Source organism: Urtica dioica, chromosome 3 (assembly GCF_054948205.1).
Source record: "Urtica dioica subsp. dioica isolate 48M chromosome 3, U.dioica_male_clone48M_v1_H2, whole genome shotgun sequence".
NCBI lineage: Eukaryota > Viridiplantae > Streptophyta > Magnoliopsida > Rosales > Urticaceae > Urtica > Urtica dioica.
The window spans coordinates 48265881-48284151 of record NC_142758.1 but is presented as its reverse complement, the minus strand read 5'-3'; the positions used below and the strand labels follow the sequence as shown (position 1 = coordinate 48284151).

Below are 18271 nucleotides of genomic sequence, written 5' to 3'. Positions count from 1 at the left end.
TCATACATGGACGAGACACCGATCTATCGCCTGTGGAATGCGGAACACTTGAAGAGAGTACTACTACTAGCCAGCGCTCCCCCCATTTATTTATTTGCTTTCTAAACAATAAGGCCTACGAGCCAACGTTTTAGGATTTCAAATTTTTTGCAATGTTAATAAAGTTCGATGTTTTTCTTTTAAAATCCACTTTATCAAAGATTTTTAATCATCAAGATTACACTTGTAAACCCAGAACTCGGGGGGCTAGTGCTATAGGCAATGGTAGTACACTAAAAATCCTCTAGAAAGTACGCTCCACAAAAAGAAAGCACGCTCCATCCAAACAAAACACCCGAACATAAAACGGGAACAAGCGTGCACGAAAGACGCCCCCGCGGCGCGCCCACGAGACATCCCCGAGATGCAGGCTAAAGACGCCCACGCGGCGCGCCCACGAGACATCCCCGAGATGCAGGCTAAAGACGCCCCCGCGGCGCGCCCACGAGACATCCCAGAGATGCAGGCTAAAGTCGTCCCTCGCGACGCACCAAAGCCGCCTACATGGCGCAACCTAAGACGCCCACATGGCGCACGTAAGTCGCGTAAAGGCGCAGCCCGTAAGACGCCTACATGGCGCAACCTAAGACGCCTACATGGCGCACTTAAGACGCCTACATGGCGCACGTAAGACGCGTAAAGGCGCAGCCCGTAAGACGCCTACATGGCGCAATATAAGACGCCTACATGGCGCACATAAGACGCCTACATGGCGCACTTAAGACGCCTACATGGGGCACGTAAGACGCCTACGTGACGCACGTAAGACGCCTACATGGCGCACTTAAGACGCCCACATGGCGCAACCAAGTCGTCCCTCGTGACACACCTAAGTAACCTATATGCCGCATCTAGGCCATCCCTCATGACGTGCCTATGATGCCTAAAACAACGCACGCAGCCGTCTCTAATGACGCGCTCTGAGTCACCGCAAGGCGCTGTGTATGATGACTAATCGGAACGCACCTGAACAGCCATACAAGGCGCAACTCATGTCATCTTCACCACCGCCGACTAAGCACAATCACACCCGCCTCTGAGCAAGAACCTCGCTCGGCCTGAACCAGCTGAGACCTCGCTCCTCGAGTTGAGTCATTCTCCTCGAGTCGAGCCTTGCTCCTCAAATCGAGTCAGTCTCCTCGAGTTGAGCTTCGCTCCTCGAGTCGAGTCATTCTCCTCGAGTCAAGCTTCGCTCCTCGAGTCGAGTCATTCCCCTTGAGTCGAGCCTCGCTCCCCGAGTCGAGTCACTCTCCTCGAGTCGAGCCTTGCTCCTCAAATCGAACCATTCTCCTCGAGTCGAACTTCGCTCCTCGAGTTGAGCCATTCTCCTCGAGTCGAGCTCTGCTCCTCGAGACGAGTCATCCTCCTCGAGTCGAGCTTCGCTCCTCGAGTTGAGCCGTTCTCCTCGAGTCGAGCTTTGCTCCTCGAGACGAGTCATCCTCCTCGAGTCGAGCTTCGCTCCTTGAGTTGAGCCATTCTCCTTGAGTCGAGCATCGCTCCTTAAAGTCGAGCCGCTCTCCTTGAATCGAGCCTTGCTCCTCGAGTCAGGACATCCTCCTCAAGTCGAGTCACGCCCTCCTCGAGTCGAGCCATGCTCCTCGAGTCGAGTCACTCTCCTCGAGTCATCCCCCTCGAGTCGAGCATCACCCCTCTCATCAAGTCATTCTCCCCGAGTTGAGTCTTGCTCCTCTAATTGAGTCATACACCTCGAGTCGAGCATCGCTCCTCGAGTAGAGTCATATTCCTTAATGTCCAGCCAGTCTCCTTGAGTCGAGTCTAGCCCCTCGAGTTGAGACTTGAGTCGGCTCCCCGAGTCGAGCCTAGCCCCTCGAGTTGAGACTCGAGTCGGCTCCCCGAGTTGAGCTTCGCTCCTTGAGTTGAGACTTGATTCAGTCTCCTCAAGTCGAGCTTCGCTCCTCGAGTCGAGCCTTGAGTCAGTCTCCTCGAGTCGAGCTTCGCTCCTCGAATCGAGCCTTGAGTCAGTCTCCTCGAGTCGAGTCCCACTCCTCGAACAAACGCCTGGAGCGACCTGAAGAACAGGTCAGCCAAGGTAGAGACCCGCGCTCGCGCCTAGGGAATAAGGGCCGATCTTCCGAACGCAGACGAAGAAGCGTCACCAAGGCGGGAATGGCGGATGCCCCGTGAGGCCGACTTATGCTTGATGCGTGGTCAAACTTTTAGCGTTTATCCCCGAGCAGTCGAAGCCCTCCGGTGCGGCAGAGCCTTCCGCCAGGTGCCGCTCCGTCTTCTCGAAGCATCAGCCCGCAGCATCAACCTCCGTCTTCGAGACCTCGGAATGAGCACGCCTTTGCAAAATGCAAAAGTGCAGTCGCCTTCCAAGCTGGCCGAGACGGAAACCATGATCTTCCCCTAATAGGTCATGATTACACAATCGTCACCCTGCTAGTCACCGTCGAGTCCCATGGACTCCGGATTGATGATATTATCAAACAAAACGCTATCGAAGGTTAACTCGGGCGTAACATTGCCAAAAGATCAATAAGCCGCGACGCGCCGGCACACCTCTACACAAATGCACGCCCCACTTGCGCATGCATATCCCATTTGATCCGGGACTAGAGCGACGAACGCAAGCGCGTTCGCCTCGTCCACGTTGAGCTACGCCTCCTATCCGCTTGGATCCTCCTCCACGTGTACATCACACACTCGCGTCGAGAGAGACGGAAAAGCGAGAGAGAGCACTAGCAATTGTGAGAGTATTCTTTATAATCACAAAGGCTTCGCAACAGTGAAGCTCTGGAAAGTTTATTTTCCTCAAACACCCGGCGGAAACAACTAAAAGTTCACCGCCCGGGGCCTCCCGAGCAATGAACTTGGGGGGCTAATGTTGTCGGTCGTTTTCAGAAAACCCGAGACGCCAAGAAGGCACGTCGCTCAAAGGGCCGATGGTCAGGCCGGAGGTCCTGAAGAGCGGCAGGTCTTCAATCCTTCGCCTAAACTCTTGACTCCTCGAGTCGAGCTTCGCTCCTCGGGTCGAGCCTTGAGTCAATCTCCTCGAGTCGAGCTTCGCTCCTCGAGTCGAGCCTTGAGTCAATCTCCTCGAGTCGAGCCTCGAGTCATTCTCGAGTCGCTCCTCGAGTCAAGCCACTAGTCACTCTCGTCAAGAGGAAATCCTCATATTTCACGTGGGAAGGATGGCATTCGAAGGCCCGCAAGAGCCCGGCAAGACGAGCCGCCCACTACGCACACAACGCGTTGCGCCGGCCAGCCGGGCAGCAAGCAGCGCGCCGCGCCGGCCAGGCAGCGCGCCGCACCAGTCAAGGCACCCTGCGCCGCGCGTCCTGCGCCGCGCATCCCGCGCCGCGCCCGGTGACCCGCGCGCCGCGCCCCCTGCGCCGCGCGCCGCGCGCCGCGCGTTGTGCGCCGCGCACGCCGTGCGCCTCCACTTGATGCCACATGCGTTCCTAGTCCCACATGGACGAAAAAGAAGCCTTCTAAGGCCCCCAAACACCTATAAATACCCCCTCCCATTGAGGGGAAAGCCATCTCATTCTTTCTCAAGGAACTTGAGACTTCTCTCCGCTTCTCTAGATGCCATCCTTGGCCTGAAGCGGATTCTCCACGATTTCTCGCTCTCGGAGATTCTGAAGCGCTTTCCGGGGACTCCCGAGTGCCGCCTCTCTTGATCGAGCGATTAATCTTGAGCCCACGAGTGCTCTAACGGTTTTCTACTGAAAATCGCCTACGCGTCTAGCCCCCTAGACGCGTCCGCCATTTCTGACAAGAAATCGCCTACGCGTCCGGCATTTCCAACTGGGAATCGTCTACGCGTCCGGAATCTCCGCCACAACAAGGAAGTCTTGACTTAGAGTCTTCCACGTCTCCAAAAGAGAGAAAACACACATTCTCTCTCGCGTACGCGATCTCCGAAGTCCTGAGACGCCGCCGAGGACTCCTCGAGCCCCGTCTCCTTCGTCGAGCACGCTTCTCCACCAAGGCTCCGCGCCTCATACAGCGTTCTACACGCTTGAACTACGTTCTGACCTGATCCCACGCACGGGTACGTAGGCAGCCGACAACCAAGGCACGGTCACTCCTCCTCCTCACCCCCTACCTCTCCCGAGAGGCGGGTTGATCGGAGAAAACCCTAGCTCGAGACTATCGAGTTCACACTCTTGGCCCGGGTGCGATCACTTGGTCCGGCCTTGGATCGAACCGCCCGAGGTTTTAAATAGTTGTTCATTTTCGTGCGACAACAGTAAGCATTTCATATCCATATTTATGTATTTTATTTTTACAATAAAACTCTACGGTAAGAAAATAGCATGTTACCAGTTAAAAAAAATAGCATGTTTAACGATATTAAAAATTCAATAATATGCAATCACGTGGCATGGTTATAATGCCATCATTGAGTGTTTTGGTATCAAACTATCAATATATAATTGGCTGGATAAGGTGTCCTTTATATACGAGGAAGAAGAAGGGATACGATAAACATAGCTATAAATATATTACTATATAAGACTCTAGATAAATAAAAAATTAAAATAAAAAGCTACAAATATATTAATATATAAGACTTCAGACAAATAAAAAATCGCATCAAAAAATGCTTTGTATTTATTTAAGACTTTGAGCCCATTGCAACTACAAAATTAGCCTTTTAAAAAAATAGGCCTATTTTTCTTACTAAAATACTACATTAATTGAGCATAAATTGGCCTTTTTTTTTTCTTTTAAATTTTGATGGCCTAGGCAATTACCTAATCCACCTAAGGGTTGGACCTGCCCTAGATAGAGTTAGTTTTATATTTCAACGTCGTTTCTCTCCTTGTGGTGTATTGAATATTAAGTGGGCTATGATATAAAAAATTGAAGGTGATCCTAAAACGACCTAGTGAAAACCTTCGTCCAAGACAACGCCACGAATTTCAAGCATCTCGTCCAAATTTTCTCAAGTGATCCTTTAAGACTATTTCCAACCGAATAATTTATTCCTTATACTACTATGCGGTAATGGTCAAATCAAACGCTTAAAATCTCATCTCCAACAAATCTCTATTTTTCACATCAAATAGAATATGTAAAGTAATGTAGCCTTATATTTATTCATATTTTTTTATTGGACCACTTAGAACTACGCTAATTATATAATATTACTCCATACATTGAAAAGTATAGCGGAAGCTAGAATCTAATAAGTTTCAATCGCGTGTGCACTTTTTACATTACAAGAGTACAGATAAATCCGGATACACCTATTTCACTACCATATTCGTCTCATTTTTTTTTTCCAATTTACTTTGTAAATATATTACTAAATATATGTCATATGTTTTTCAATAGGTTACTTTAAATAACTTATTTGTTTTAATTTTATAAATATATTTATTAATTTTTTTTATAAGTTAACGACCGGGTAAATGAGTACACAATAAACAATTTTGTTACAGTTTAATCTATAACGGGTATTATCTATTATCAGTTTACCCTATAAAATGAATATTACACAAGCAACACAACCGGTGTGAATCACATCCCTAAAAATGTGAACGAACCTTTGGTAACGAAATACCTTACTAAAAGGTAAAAACATTAAATTAAAAATTGGCGCATGAATTAGAATTGTAAAATAAAGAAAGTAGTTGGTAAAAAAAAAAGGTTTGCATTTATGTAAAAGTAGGGCACTCTTGTATTCTTTTTAAAGGATGTTGTTTTGCCGACAATATGAATCTTCAAGTACCCACAAACTTTATGAATGAAAGAGTGACTGTTTTGGTTGACCCGTGACGTTATATTTAGAATTAAATAGCACTTCGAAACGCTACACAATATCGTCTTCATCCGGAAATTCACCTACGCTCCTCTAAATAATTCGACGATATTATAAATTTATTTACGTGAAACAAAACCACTTTTCAGCTGTATGTATACATATATATCATTATATCTATATGAAAAAAATTTGTGGTGTCTTGATCGATAGCACAAAAATCCAGGTTTTAGCCTACACATGCTTGAAAATCCTCATCGACTATACAATTTTGTTTTTCTTAAATCCTTTCATATAAAACTAATTTTGAAACAACAAACATGTCTATTAGGCTTAATTGGAGTGATTTGTTTTATAGGAGGTGATTGGAGATTATGGAAATATCATCATCACATCATTATTAATCTTAAGTGAATGTTTTTAGTTAACGCTTAATCTTAGTTAACTAAAACTTTTGGGTTAATTTTAGTTCGCCAATTGATTTTTATAATACTAATTTTTTTTTTAAAATATAATGTTTTAAAAAAGGGCGAGCTAGCTAACTAACTCATATTAGGGCCCTCTCTTAAAATAATAGTCCAACTACGAATGTAATTGGGTAAATAGCCCAAATTCAAACCCAACAATACAATATATCAATTATGTCATTCATAGTTAATCTGATTAACCTCCGCAGCTAATCGGATTAAGTATCATAATTAATACGCAGAACTGAATCGGCGCAGCAGCGAGACTCGTCAATGTTCGAGATCGTTTCCGGAGGAGGATTTTTTTAGCTAATCGAATTAACCTTCACAGTTAATCCGATTAACTATCACAGTTAATACGCAAAACTAGATTTGCGACCTTCGAACGGTCGGATCGGCGCAACCGCGAGACTTGACGATGTTCGAAATATTTTTCGGAAAAAGTTTGTCACAGTTAATCAGATTAACTGTGACAATTAATTGGATTAACTATCCCCGATCACCAATCCATCACGGCCTAATCCGGCGGAGCGAACACCGTAATCCACTACGGCGATGTTTTTCCGGCGAACACTTGGACGCCAAGAATCTCCGCCGCGGCGGTGAATCTTCTAATCCTCAGACTCTCGCTCACCTCCCAAAGCCACAACCTAGCTCCGACCGCTTCAAATTCGCACCGATCAGAGAAGCTAGGGTTGAAGAATCGGTCGATTCCGTAGACCACCAATGATCTGTCGTCGAAGATCGGTGAATCGAAGACGATAGAGACTCCATTGACAGAGATCGCGGAATTAGATGAAGTGAGAACGAGGTTTTGGCCATGGAAGAGAGTGGGAGTTTCGGCACCGGCGGAGATGGATTGGAAAGTTCCGACGGGGATTGCGAGAGGGGAGAAGTGGCGGAGGAAAGAGAGCGGTTGGCCGACGGCGGAGAAAGCGGCGTCGGAAGGAGCGAAGACGGTGAGAGAAGAGTGAGATTTATCTAGAATTTTGGCTAGAGAATTTGTTAAAATACATAAATGAGTTTGATGATAAGAGTATTTTAGGTACATTAAACTGTGTTTGACTAATTGTTTAATATAACTCAAATCTTGATTATTATTGTAAAGGACTCCTCACTAAGTCTCTTTAAACAAATTCGGTTCATATAAGTTCGGTTATATGTACTTTAATTTTTACAATACTTGGTTATACATACACTGTAGAGAGAGAGAGAGAGAGAGAGAGAGAGAGAGAGAGAGAGAGAGAGAGAGAGAGAGGTCGCGCGAAAGAGCTAAATAGACAGACAAAAAAGTTTTGACTTACGTAGAAGGATAGATAGAGTTCAAAATAATGCATGTGGGTGAGAGTGACAAAAGAATAATAATATGTTACTTGTAGCTGAAATTTCACCTAAATATTGCTTAGAAACGTACATGTGGTAATAATTTGACGCGACCAATGAAAACACATATTTCCTATGTAACGAATTGCTAAATTATTTAGGAAAAAACTATAGCTATTAGGTTCTGCTCTGTATTGTGGATAATGCTAAATTATTGATTGTAATATATCGCAATCAATACTTCAGTTTTTCAACTTTTTTTTGGCTATTTGGAAACATTGACTTTATTTGAGCAAAATGTTCTGATTTATTTTTCGTAGTATAAACACTTTTCGTACAATCTTTGTCTCGTTATAATCTTTTCAATCGGACACATGGAGGAATCTTCACTATTTCATGATATTATAGCTAAATTATTATCTATAATTTGTTATATATACATGATTATTTTCAGCTAACTACTTATATACCCTGTAAATTTAGAATTTAATCATAGGTTATGAATATAGGTTAGCCCCGAAACTAAAAAAATTATACAAACTTACTTGAGGTTGTCTTTAAAATTTACTTATACAACTTAAAAATAGAGATTTATAAACAACTAGTCTATATTTTAAATTATAGGCCAACTATCTATTTATTTAGGGAAATAACCCATATTTTTCATACTTTCAAAATTGCCTTTGGTTTCATAAAACTTCGTTCTTATTTGTTTGTTAATTCTAGATTTTTTCCAGTTATTCATCATCGGATTTGAATCATGGAATCGTTCGCCAAATCGGAGACATGTATTTTGTTTTTTCGAATGGTAAATAATATTTACTATCGGATGGCCCGACTGTAAATATTATTTACCATTAAAATTATCCTGCGATTTGCAACCAGAATATTCGACAACTCATTTGGAATAGTAGGATCATCGATTTCGTAGATGTTCTTCTATTGTTCTTATATTATCTGTTCGTTTATTAACATCTGCTTTTATGGCTCTTTGCGCTCATTTATCTTGGATTGAATCCTAAAGATTGAAAGGAGTAACACATGTTCTCGTAAAAGCTTGTTATAAGTTTCTTGCTAACAAATTCTTTGAGTTATATATGTTCGTCTACTTATGGTTCGCTTACTCAATTGTACAAAAAATTAAAGAGGTTACCAACGGATGAAAGAAGTGTTGATTATAAAATTAAATACTATTTTTTTAATTATCATTTTTTACCCATTTTTTAAACAATAATGCCATGTAGTTTTTGTTTGTTTATTATTTTATTGATATTATGCATTTATCCCTTTGTTTTTCTACCTTTATTCACTCAATTTGGTTGATGTATACATTTAAAGTTTATGCCTAACTATTTTTTCTTTGTTCCAAGTGTAACTTCTACTTTTGAAAATATTATGAGCTTTCATTCATCTCAAAATTAATTGGCAATATAAAAAGTAACTCATGATCTTTATAAGCACTTGTTAGTTCTAATTCATTTTCAATGTGGGATTCTTAACACACCCTCTCAAGATAGCGGCTCTTTGCGTTTGCTCATCTTGGGTCGAATCTCAACAATTGGATCGAATACCCATTTGAAATTAATGGACTCTGATACCATGTGAAAGTATCATGATGTTCTATTTGATTTTGAAAATGAGAAAAGTAACCATGACCTTTATATACACTTGTTAGTTAGTTTTCATTCACTAGGATTTCTAACACTATTCCACTCAGACAAAAATATCACTTTGGTGGCAATTACTTGTAATCAATTTTATTTTCTCCTAAATTCAACCTAGCTAGTTTACCTAGGCAAGCACAAATTATTTCATTATCAAACTAACTTTTCCAATTAAAAAATTAATAATAATCCTTGGAAACTTTAGCCATATGGGTGACGCAAGCTAGCACATATTACCGAGCAAACTGATAATTTGTTTAATCCACACTCCTTTAAATCATCTCTCTCTCTCTCTCTCTAACAAACAAACACAAACACATATATAATATAAACAGAGAGATTAAGACAACCTCTTGTTATGAGAGTTGAGAGAGAATGGAAAGAGAAGACGATAGCAAGAACAGAAAAGGGCTGTGGAGTGAAGAGGAAGACAGGGTTTTGGTAGAGTACGTTAAGGTGCACGGAATCGGCCAGTGGAACCGCATTCCGAATTTGACTGGTAAATTAAACAACATCTATATTATATCCTCTTCTCTTGCATTCAAATATATCTATACATGATACATATATGTATTGATTTTGTAGGGCTAAAGAGGTGTGGTAAGAGCTGTAGATTGAGATGGCTAAACTATCTGAGCCCAAACGTGAAACGTGGCAGCTTCTCCGATGAAGAAGATGACCTAATCATCAGGCTTCATAAGCTCCTCGGAAACAGGTTTTTACATATTATCTCACTCTTTCTCTTTATCTATATTCTATACAATTCATAATAGCAAGCTGTTAATCGATCCTTGATATATCAATCTGTTAAAATCGAGAAGTAAAGTAAATATAAATTTTAAAAAAATGGAAAAAAAAAACTTTGTCTAACAGCTGTTACATAAATATTGCATGTAATTTAAGCAGATAATAATAAGCTATTTATGAACTGGCTAGCTAATAAATAAAAAACAAATATTTTGTTAAAACTTAAAATTTTGAATTTTTTTTTCTAATTAATTGATTTCAAAAGACTATTTTGCATATTTTGTTTACTATTTTAATTTAGCTTTGTGGTGAAAAAATATAGGAAGAATATGTAAGTATATTAATTTGAGCGTACGTACAAACTGTAGGTGTACTTAAGCTTGGAATTCTTTTGCAGTTTACGTGAATTGGATTTGTTGGACTCCGAAAATTGAATAGGGTAGATGAAGAAAGGAATGAAAGAAAGAAGTGGTCCAAAAATACAGTTTATAGGGAATAAATAGAAAATTTATTTATTTAAAATTTATTTATTTAAAATAATTTCAAACAAAAAAAACTAACAGAAAAAAATAGTAGACAAGAATTCAAAAAACTCAAATAAGACAAAATAAACCGGATAATTACCACAAACTAGTAATTAAATGGAAAATAATTTCTCTTTATTTTGCAGTATATATCCAACAATATATATATATATATATATATATATATGCATGTATATATAATACTTTAAAAACAATATATATGCATTTGTACAGGTGGTCTCTGATTGCTGGACGTGTTCCGGGTAGAACAGACAACCAAGTGAAGAACCATTGGAACACTCATCTGAGCAAGAAGCTTGGAATAATTAATAGTGGCAGAACTATTAAAAAACAATCTAAATTAATTTCAAGAAGAGCTCAGAAAAGCACTAATTCTATGGGACGAGTTATTATTAAGGAAAAAATACAACGCCAAGGCATTCGTGACAATGACGTTGCTCGGCGCGACGATGAGCCGGTACAAGGAGAGTCGGGTTTTGCTGAGAGAGGAGCTGATATTTTTCCCGAGTTGCCGGCGAATATTTTCGACGATCGTGATTTTTTCTATAATAATCATGACGAGTTTCTGGATCTTGATGTTGTATTTGATGAGCAAATGTATTGGCAATGTTTTTGACTCTCATATCTCTCTCTCTCTCTTCAAGGGAGTGTATTTGGATTACTAGCTAGAAGAGGTATGAACATATTTTTTTTTTAATTTATTATTAATTCATTTCTCGTGCATTAATTAGTGTAATTAATTCCACTACGTACTATATATGATCTTTTATGCATATACTATTTTTCGTTTTAATGCTTAGCTTGTACGCACATGTTCCTCGTAAAACAAACCTTCTCATTTCGTTACCTAAAAACAAAATTATTTGTCTTGGCCAAGAAGGAAAATAACAAAAAAAATAAATAAAAAAGTTGTGCTTTTATGATTTTCATGCCAATCTTGGCCAAGAAGAAAGTTGACTCTTGGTCCAGGGAAAAAGAGTTTATTAAAGAACTAATAAATAAAAGTTAATTAATGAAGTATTGATCTAAAAACCCCCAAAATCAACAAACAATTAAATTTCCGTACATACTACGTTAGTTGCTTGGTTAATTTATAATCAGTAATCAATTTGTTTTTATCTTCAGCAAGTCAAATTAGACTTAAATTAAGCCGTATTTGCTAGCTGTCTTTTACCAAGTGTTCAAAATCCGATGCTTCCTTTGATTTAGATTAATTATACACTGAATAAATTATTATAAATCGTACGGACATGACAGTTACTTTTATTTATTCATACAATTATGATCAACCTATACTTGACGCCAAAGCAAGTTCGTTTGTCGAATTATTTCCCTAAAAAAATATATACATATTTTATTAACAAAATATTAATCAGGAAAAATATAGTAAGAAAATGAAATTATTGGGGATCTCAACTTAGCACAACTCACGTGATATACATAATAATACAGCTTGAAGTACTTACATTAATTTCAGTACTTGATACCATTTGATACGATTCACGAACCAAAATAGTGAGACAGTGATAATAAATTTTGTAAGTCTTAAAAGGGTGATATCGGAAACAGTGAGTCATTGACTGAAGACTCGGAACCATTTCTTGGACTTCTGGTTCAGACCATGACGTGTACACATTCTTCACGTTCGTTACAAGTTCATACACTAATATAATACAACGCCATAAAGTTGATATCATTTTGATATATATAAAGTACAACGTATATCGAAAACCCCGAGTATAAGAAGCTTCTGTCGAATATAATAATATGCTAATAATTTACAGTGGGAATAAAAAAACCTACATTTTTTCTTCCCTCTCTTTTCTTTTCAAGGTACTACATGTTATAATACCACTATTAAAAAAAAATTAATAACCCGTCTTTCTCGGGGCAAAGTTGGTTTGTCCAATCCATATCATGTCTTATAATATAGTTATTTTCCTACGATTTTTTGTAGTGTAAACTGTTAAAGCTAATTAACCAAAGATATATATTAAACTTAGAAAAAGGGTTAACTTATTGAGTATATCTGAAAATATTAGAGAAGCTCGTAATTTCATAAGACTAGCCAAAACATACAAGCACTTGGCGACTAATAAATATAAAAATTGCTGATCTTCCGTTGTTGTCGGAGATGAAGTTGTTGATTTTTTTCCCTTCCTGTAAAGCAGTCTTGTGTTGTGGTAACTCTCCAAATTTCTCTAACATAAGATCAAGGCAATGCGCGGTAAATGAAATCCAATAAAGATGCTTCCTCGTAAGTTTATACGTCTTGCGGCTTTATATGCACTTGCGTTGTCGGTTACCACTTGAACAACCAATTCTTCTTTGATTTCAACGACCACTTCGTCAAGCAACTTGAATAAATACTCGGCATCTTTTACTTTTATCGGACGCTTCAATGGATCTCAAAAACACCGTCTCTTGGGGATTGCTCTCAAGAATATTGACAAGTCCAAGGCTCCTTGTGCCACCCACATTTTCTTTACATCGTCCACGAGTTTCTAAGTTGTTTGATACTCTTCTTTCAGAATCAATGTTTGGAGCTCGTGCATGGTAGGGAAATTCAAAAAAGTATGACATTTTCAAAGAAGAATATGTCAATATCGAGACAAACTCTTAGAAGTTGGAACGCCCTCCTCTTGCTGAGCATGTTGACTTAAGAACTGCTCTATAGGACCGCGGGGCTATGGGCCACTACCCGTCTTTTGAGCACCAAAATAAGAATCCGAATAAACCATTTCGTTAAAAAAAAATTCTTGATTCGAGTGCCTTTTAGCCTGATAACCCTTGATGCACGTCAACATCTCAGCTTTAACTTCACTGGAGACAGAAAGACATGACGCAACACATTTATGAGTCCTCCCAAGATGTTCATTTAACCTTATAACACCTCTGACGTTAGCTTGTTGCAAAAGTTACAATTCACATACTTATATGTCCCGGTCTTTGCATTTGGAAGTAGAACTTTAACCCCATATCCCCACCCTATGTCTTTTGGGCGCGCACTTTGCGCTTGACTTTGGCTTCTCGAATCCCGTCTTCATTCACTCTACCTCTAGCCATTCTCTTCCTACATCCATGAATAATAATAAAGACAATAAACAAGAGCCAAAATCTTAAAAAGCGTTTAATTTATTTCCGGCGAGGCGCGCGCCTCACAATTCCGAGTTAAAACTTGCGTGTTTGAGGCTTTTCCCTGTGCGTTTTTGCGTTTCCACGCCTTATAACATGCGGTTTTTAAAACCACGGGCTTATTACACGCTCGCCCCTCAGCTACCGACCCAATACCACTAGTATAAAATATAGCATCAGGTGCGACTTTTTTCGCACCTGAAAGTGCAAATGTCGCACTTGAAAGTACTTTCAGGTGCGACTTTAGATGCGACAAAGTCGCACCCGAAAGTCCGCACCTAATGCTCCTCGGTGCGAAAAGTCACACCTGGAAGTCTTGATTATCAGGTGCGAAAAGTCGCACCTGAAAGTCTTGATTATCAGGTGCGAAAATGCTGATTTTATTAATTTTTATTCTAAATTTAATTATATAATAATTATTTCACAACTTTTTCGGTTACGAAGAGTCAAAATGAATCACATAGCCAAAATGAATCACATAGCCAAATCCACACCAATTACAATTCCTAATTGATAAATTACAATAAATCAAAACTAATTAAAACAAAAACAAATATAAACTAAACACTAACCTAAACATATTACTATATCACAAACTATATCAAAACATGTAAAAAAAAATGAAAACTTAAACCTAAACTAATCACATTATTATAACCTAAACTTTTACTATATCACAAACTATATCAAAACATGTCAAAAAAAATGAAAACTTAATTTTAACCTAAACTAATCACATTATTATAACCTAAACTTAATTTTAACCTAAACTTAATTTTAACCTAAACTAATTTTAACCTAAACTTAATTTTAACCTAAACTAATTTTAACCTAAACTTAATTTTAACCTAAACTAATCACATTTTAACCTAAAAAAAATGAAAAATGAAAACTAACCTACCTGCGTCGGAGAGGGAGCAGGCCACGGCGGAGACAGGGACAGCGGCGCGGCAGAGACTCGGGACGAGGCGAGCGCACGGCGGAGAGGGAGCAGGGGCTGAGCGCACGGCGAGGTCCGGAGGGGCTCGGGACGAGGCCTATTACAATTTCCAAACAAAACTAGAATCCAACTCAATCAGCCAAAACAAAACCATAGTGAATCATTCTCAAGACACTAATCACCAAAAGCCAGAACTCAGAACAACATCATACGGCCAAGCACAACTCACGGCCAACATAACAAAATTCAAACCAACCTCGTCCAAAAATCCAAAACAAACACAAACCCAACCTCAAATCAAACCAATAATCATGAAAATAACCTCAAAATCTCCATACCACGTTCAAAATAAAAAACCCCCAATTTCAAACATTCATAAACCCTAATTGTTTGAAATTCGTCCAAAATTCATGAGAAAATTCCAAAGAACGTGCTTGAATCCACAAGTTAATGTGATAATCATCTCATATCAATCTCAAACAACAACCAAGACACATCAATTCACGGAATCAAACAAGAAAAATCAAAATCCCCAATTTTTTTCCCATTTCGAACCCTAGTTCTCACAAATCCATTCGAGTTGATTTTCTTACCAAAATTTCCGTGAATTTGGACTCCTCGGCGTGCTCTCTCTCTTTCCCGGCGTCTCTTTCTCGGGCGGCGGCCACGGTGAGCTCGCGGCGGTGGCGCTCTGCTCGGCTGGGACGCGCGCGCGGTGGAGCTGTGATGGCACGCGAGGGCCGAGCGAACAGGAAGAAGAAGAAGGTGAGGAAAGGATGATGGTGATCGGGATGGTGATGAGGGATGGTTCTCGTTGCTGGAATTTTTTTTTCTTGTTCTCTGCATGTGACCGAGCGAAATGAAGAGGAAGAAAGAATAGAAGAAAAACGAGGAAGATAAAGAAAGAAAGAAGGAAAAGTCGCACCTGATACTCAAAAGAAAAAATAATTAAGGCGAAATTTTTTGGACTTGTGATTTATAGTCTGGTGCGACTAGTCGTACCCGAAAATCATTTAGATGCGACTAGTCGCATCTGATAGTCATGCGCATCAAAAAACCAAATTTGTAGTAGTGTACGCGACTACCGACTCTCGACTCTCGACACCCAAATGCAAGACCCGAGAGTCGCCCAACAAGCGCCGCCTCAGCCCCAACAGTACCCCACCACCGCCGAGCCAGGCGACCAACCCAAAGACTTTTTCCAAATCACAACATGCTGTTTTATTATGCATTGAATAAAAGCTGATTGATATATATATCGTCGTCCACGGTGGTTTCTCTCTGTATATGGGAGGATCTCTTGCACGGACGAAGCTACGTTTTAGCCAGAGTGGGCTTTAGCCTCCTCTAAATGGATTGTTAAAAAAAATTAAGGCCCATTTTATAAAGCCTAATTTTATTAGCAACTTACACCAGCCTAGTTTTAAAAAGTCAATTTTTTGTATTATAATGTGAGCTGATACGACTTTACAACTCCCAGACACTTCGTTTGTCTTCTTATGTGACCACTGACCACCACATTGAAGAAGGTAAGATTATTTTATTTTTATTTTTATTTTTATTTTTTGCCGATAATGGCACAGCCAATATACAAGCTTCCTTTAGTAGTTAGTGCAGTTGCAATGCTATGCCGATAATGATATGTTGACCATTATTTTCTTTTCTTTTTTTCTTGCCGTAATGGCACAACTTTTTTTTTGCTTACTGTTTCTCTTGATCAATGTGATTTGAATAAACAATGTGCGCTACAGCACCAACACTGCACTGATATATTTGAATTAACAATATTACAAATTGTAAACCTTATGTTATATACATAAGATCGATTTATCAGTGTCCATGTGTGTAGTTTATAATACGTCTTGCATTGGGCCCTTAAGGCGATGGGACCTCGGAAGGCTCCGGGGTCCGACGGCTTCCACGCCTTATTTTTCCAAAAGAATTGGGATGTGGTAGGCTCGGCGGTTCGAATGGAGTGTCTTGAGATCTTGAACCGAGGAGCGAGTGTTAAGGATTCGAACGTGACAAACATCGTCCTTATCCCGAAGGTGAAGAATCCGAGCTGAGTGAGGGATTTTCGACCCATTAGCTTGTGCAACGTCATGCTTAAGATAGTGACGAAGGCGGTGGCTAATTGGATCAAAGGGGTTCTCCCGATGGTTGTCTCCGAAGCCCAAAGTGCCTTTGTCCCGGGGCGGCTCATTTCGGATAATGTGGCAATCGCCTATGAACTTTTGCACTCGCTCAAGATGAAGACAAAAGGGAAGTCCGGGGTCCTTGCCCTCAAGCTTGACATGAGTAAGACGTACGATCGGGTGGAGTGGGGTTTCGTTGTGGCGATGATGAGGCGGGTCGGTTTTGGCCCTAAACTTGTGGTGCTTGTGCTTGATTGTATCTCCACACCGGTCTTCTCAGTCGTCATCAACGAAAGAGTCGGGAGTGTCATCAAGCCGAGCCGGGGGTTACGCCAAGGGTGTCCGTTGTCGCCCTACCTCTTTCTTTTGTGTGCGGAAGGTCTATCGGCTCGCATTCGCGGACAAGAGAGGTTGGGGTTGTGGAAGGGGTTCTCGTGCAGCCCCGACGCCCCGGTCATCACGCATCTTCTTTTTGTCGATGATAGCCTCCTCTTTTGTAGTGCGGACCAGGAGTGCTACGCCGCCTTGCGCACCATCTTGGATACTTACGAGAAGGGGTCAGGCCAACTTGTCAACATGGAGAAGTCGGTCTTTTGTTGCTCGCATAATATTTTGGAAGGGGAAGTGGCTATAATCGCCGGGACGATCGGCATTACCCACACGAAGTAGATGGAGTCTTACTTGGGAATGCCGGTCCGGATCGGGAGACAAAAGCTCCGGATTTTCAGAAATATCTTGAGTCGGGTTAAGAAACAACTTCTTTCATGGAGAGCGATGATGTTTTCAGCCAAAGTAGAGAAACCTTGGTGAAAGCGGTGGTCCAAGCGATCCCGACGTATACGATGAGTCTCTTCAAGCTCAAGCTCCCGGTCACTCTCATTAATGACCTTCATGGGATGGTGGCTCGGTTTTGGTGGGGGGGGGGGGGGGGGTCGAAAGACAAGCGGAAAATTCATTTGAAACGTTGGGATACTCTCACTCGACCGAAGAAAGATGGGGGATTTGGCTTCAAAGACTTGGGTGACTTCAATCGGGCTCTTATTGGGTGCCAAGTGTGGCGTATGATCCAACACCCGTGTTGTTTGATGGCCCGGGTACTCAAGGCGAAGTACTTCCCGCTTACGTCGGTTCTCGGCCTTAAGAGGAAGAACCATTACTCCTACCTTTGTAAAAGCCTTTGTTGGGGCTTGGATCTTGTGCGCAGAGGGATTCAGTGGCAAATTTGAGAAGGCAATGTTCGGGCCTTTGCGAGCCCTTGGTTGCCGAGAGACGGGGCTTTTATGCCAGTCTCGGCGGAACCGGAGGAGGATTTTCCGTGGCGTGTGGCTGACTTCATGGAGGGCGGCGCTTGGAACCGTGGGCTCCTGGAGGCGGTCTTGGTCCCTTATGATATCGCAGTGGTGATGCAGATTCCCTTAGGGGAATGCATGGCTCGAGACCGTCTTGTGCGGCATTACAAAGAAAATATGGTTTACTCGGTTTGCTCCGGTTACCGGCTCACAAGGGTCGAGGAAATTCAGGGACCCTCATCCTCCTCGG

At 41.1% G+C, this 18271-nt stretch overlaps 1 protein-coding gene across 1 annotated transcript; it reads left to right on the top strand.

Annotated features, from left to right (window-relative positions):
* Positions 1-9540: 9540 nt before the first annotated feature.
* Positions 9541-11265, top strand: LOC149403347 (transcription factor MYB23-like). The gene is made up of 3 exons (XM_089609132.1): positions 9541-9729; positions 9816-9945; positions 10736-11265. Exons 1-3 carry the CDS (start codon positions 9606-9608, stop codon positions 11136-11138), a joined length of 657 nt encoding a protein of 218 aa, XP_089465258.1. The 5' UTR covers positions 9541-9605; the 3' UTR covers positions 11139-11265.
* The last annotated feature ends 7006 nt before the right edge of the window (positions 11266-18271 follow it).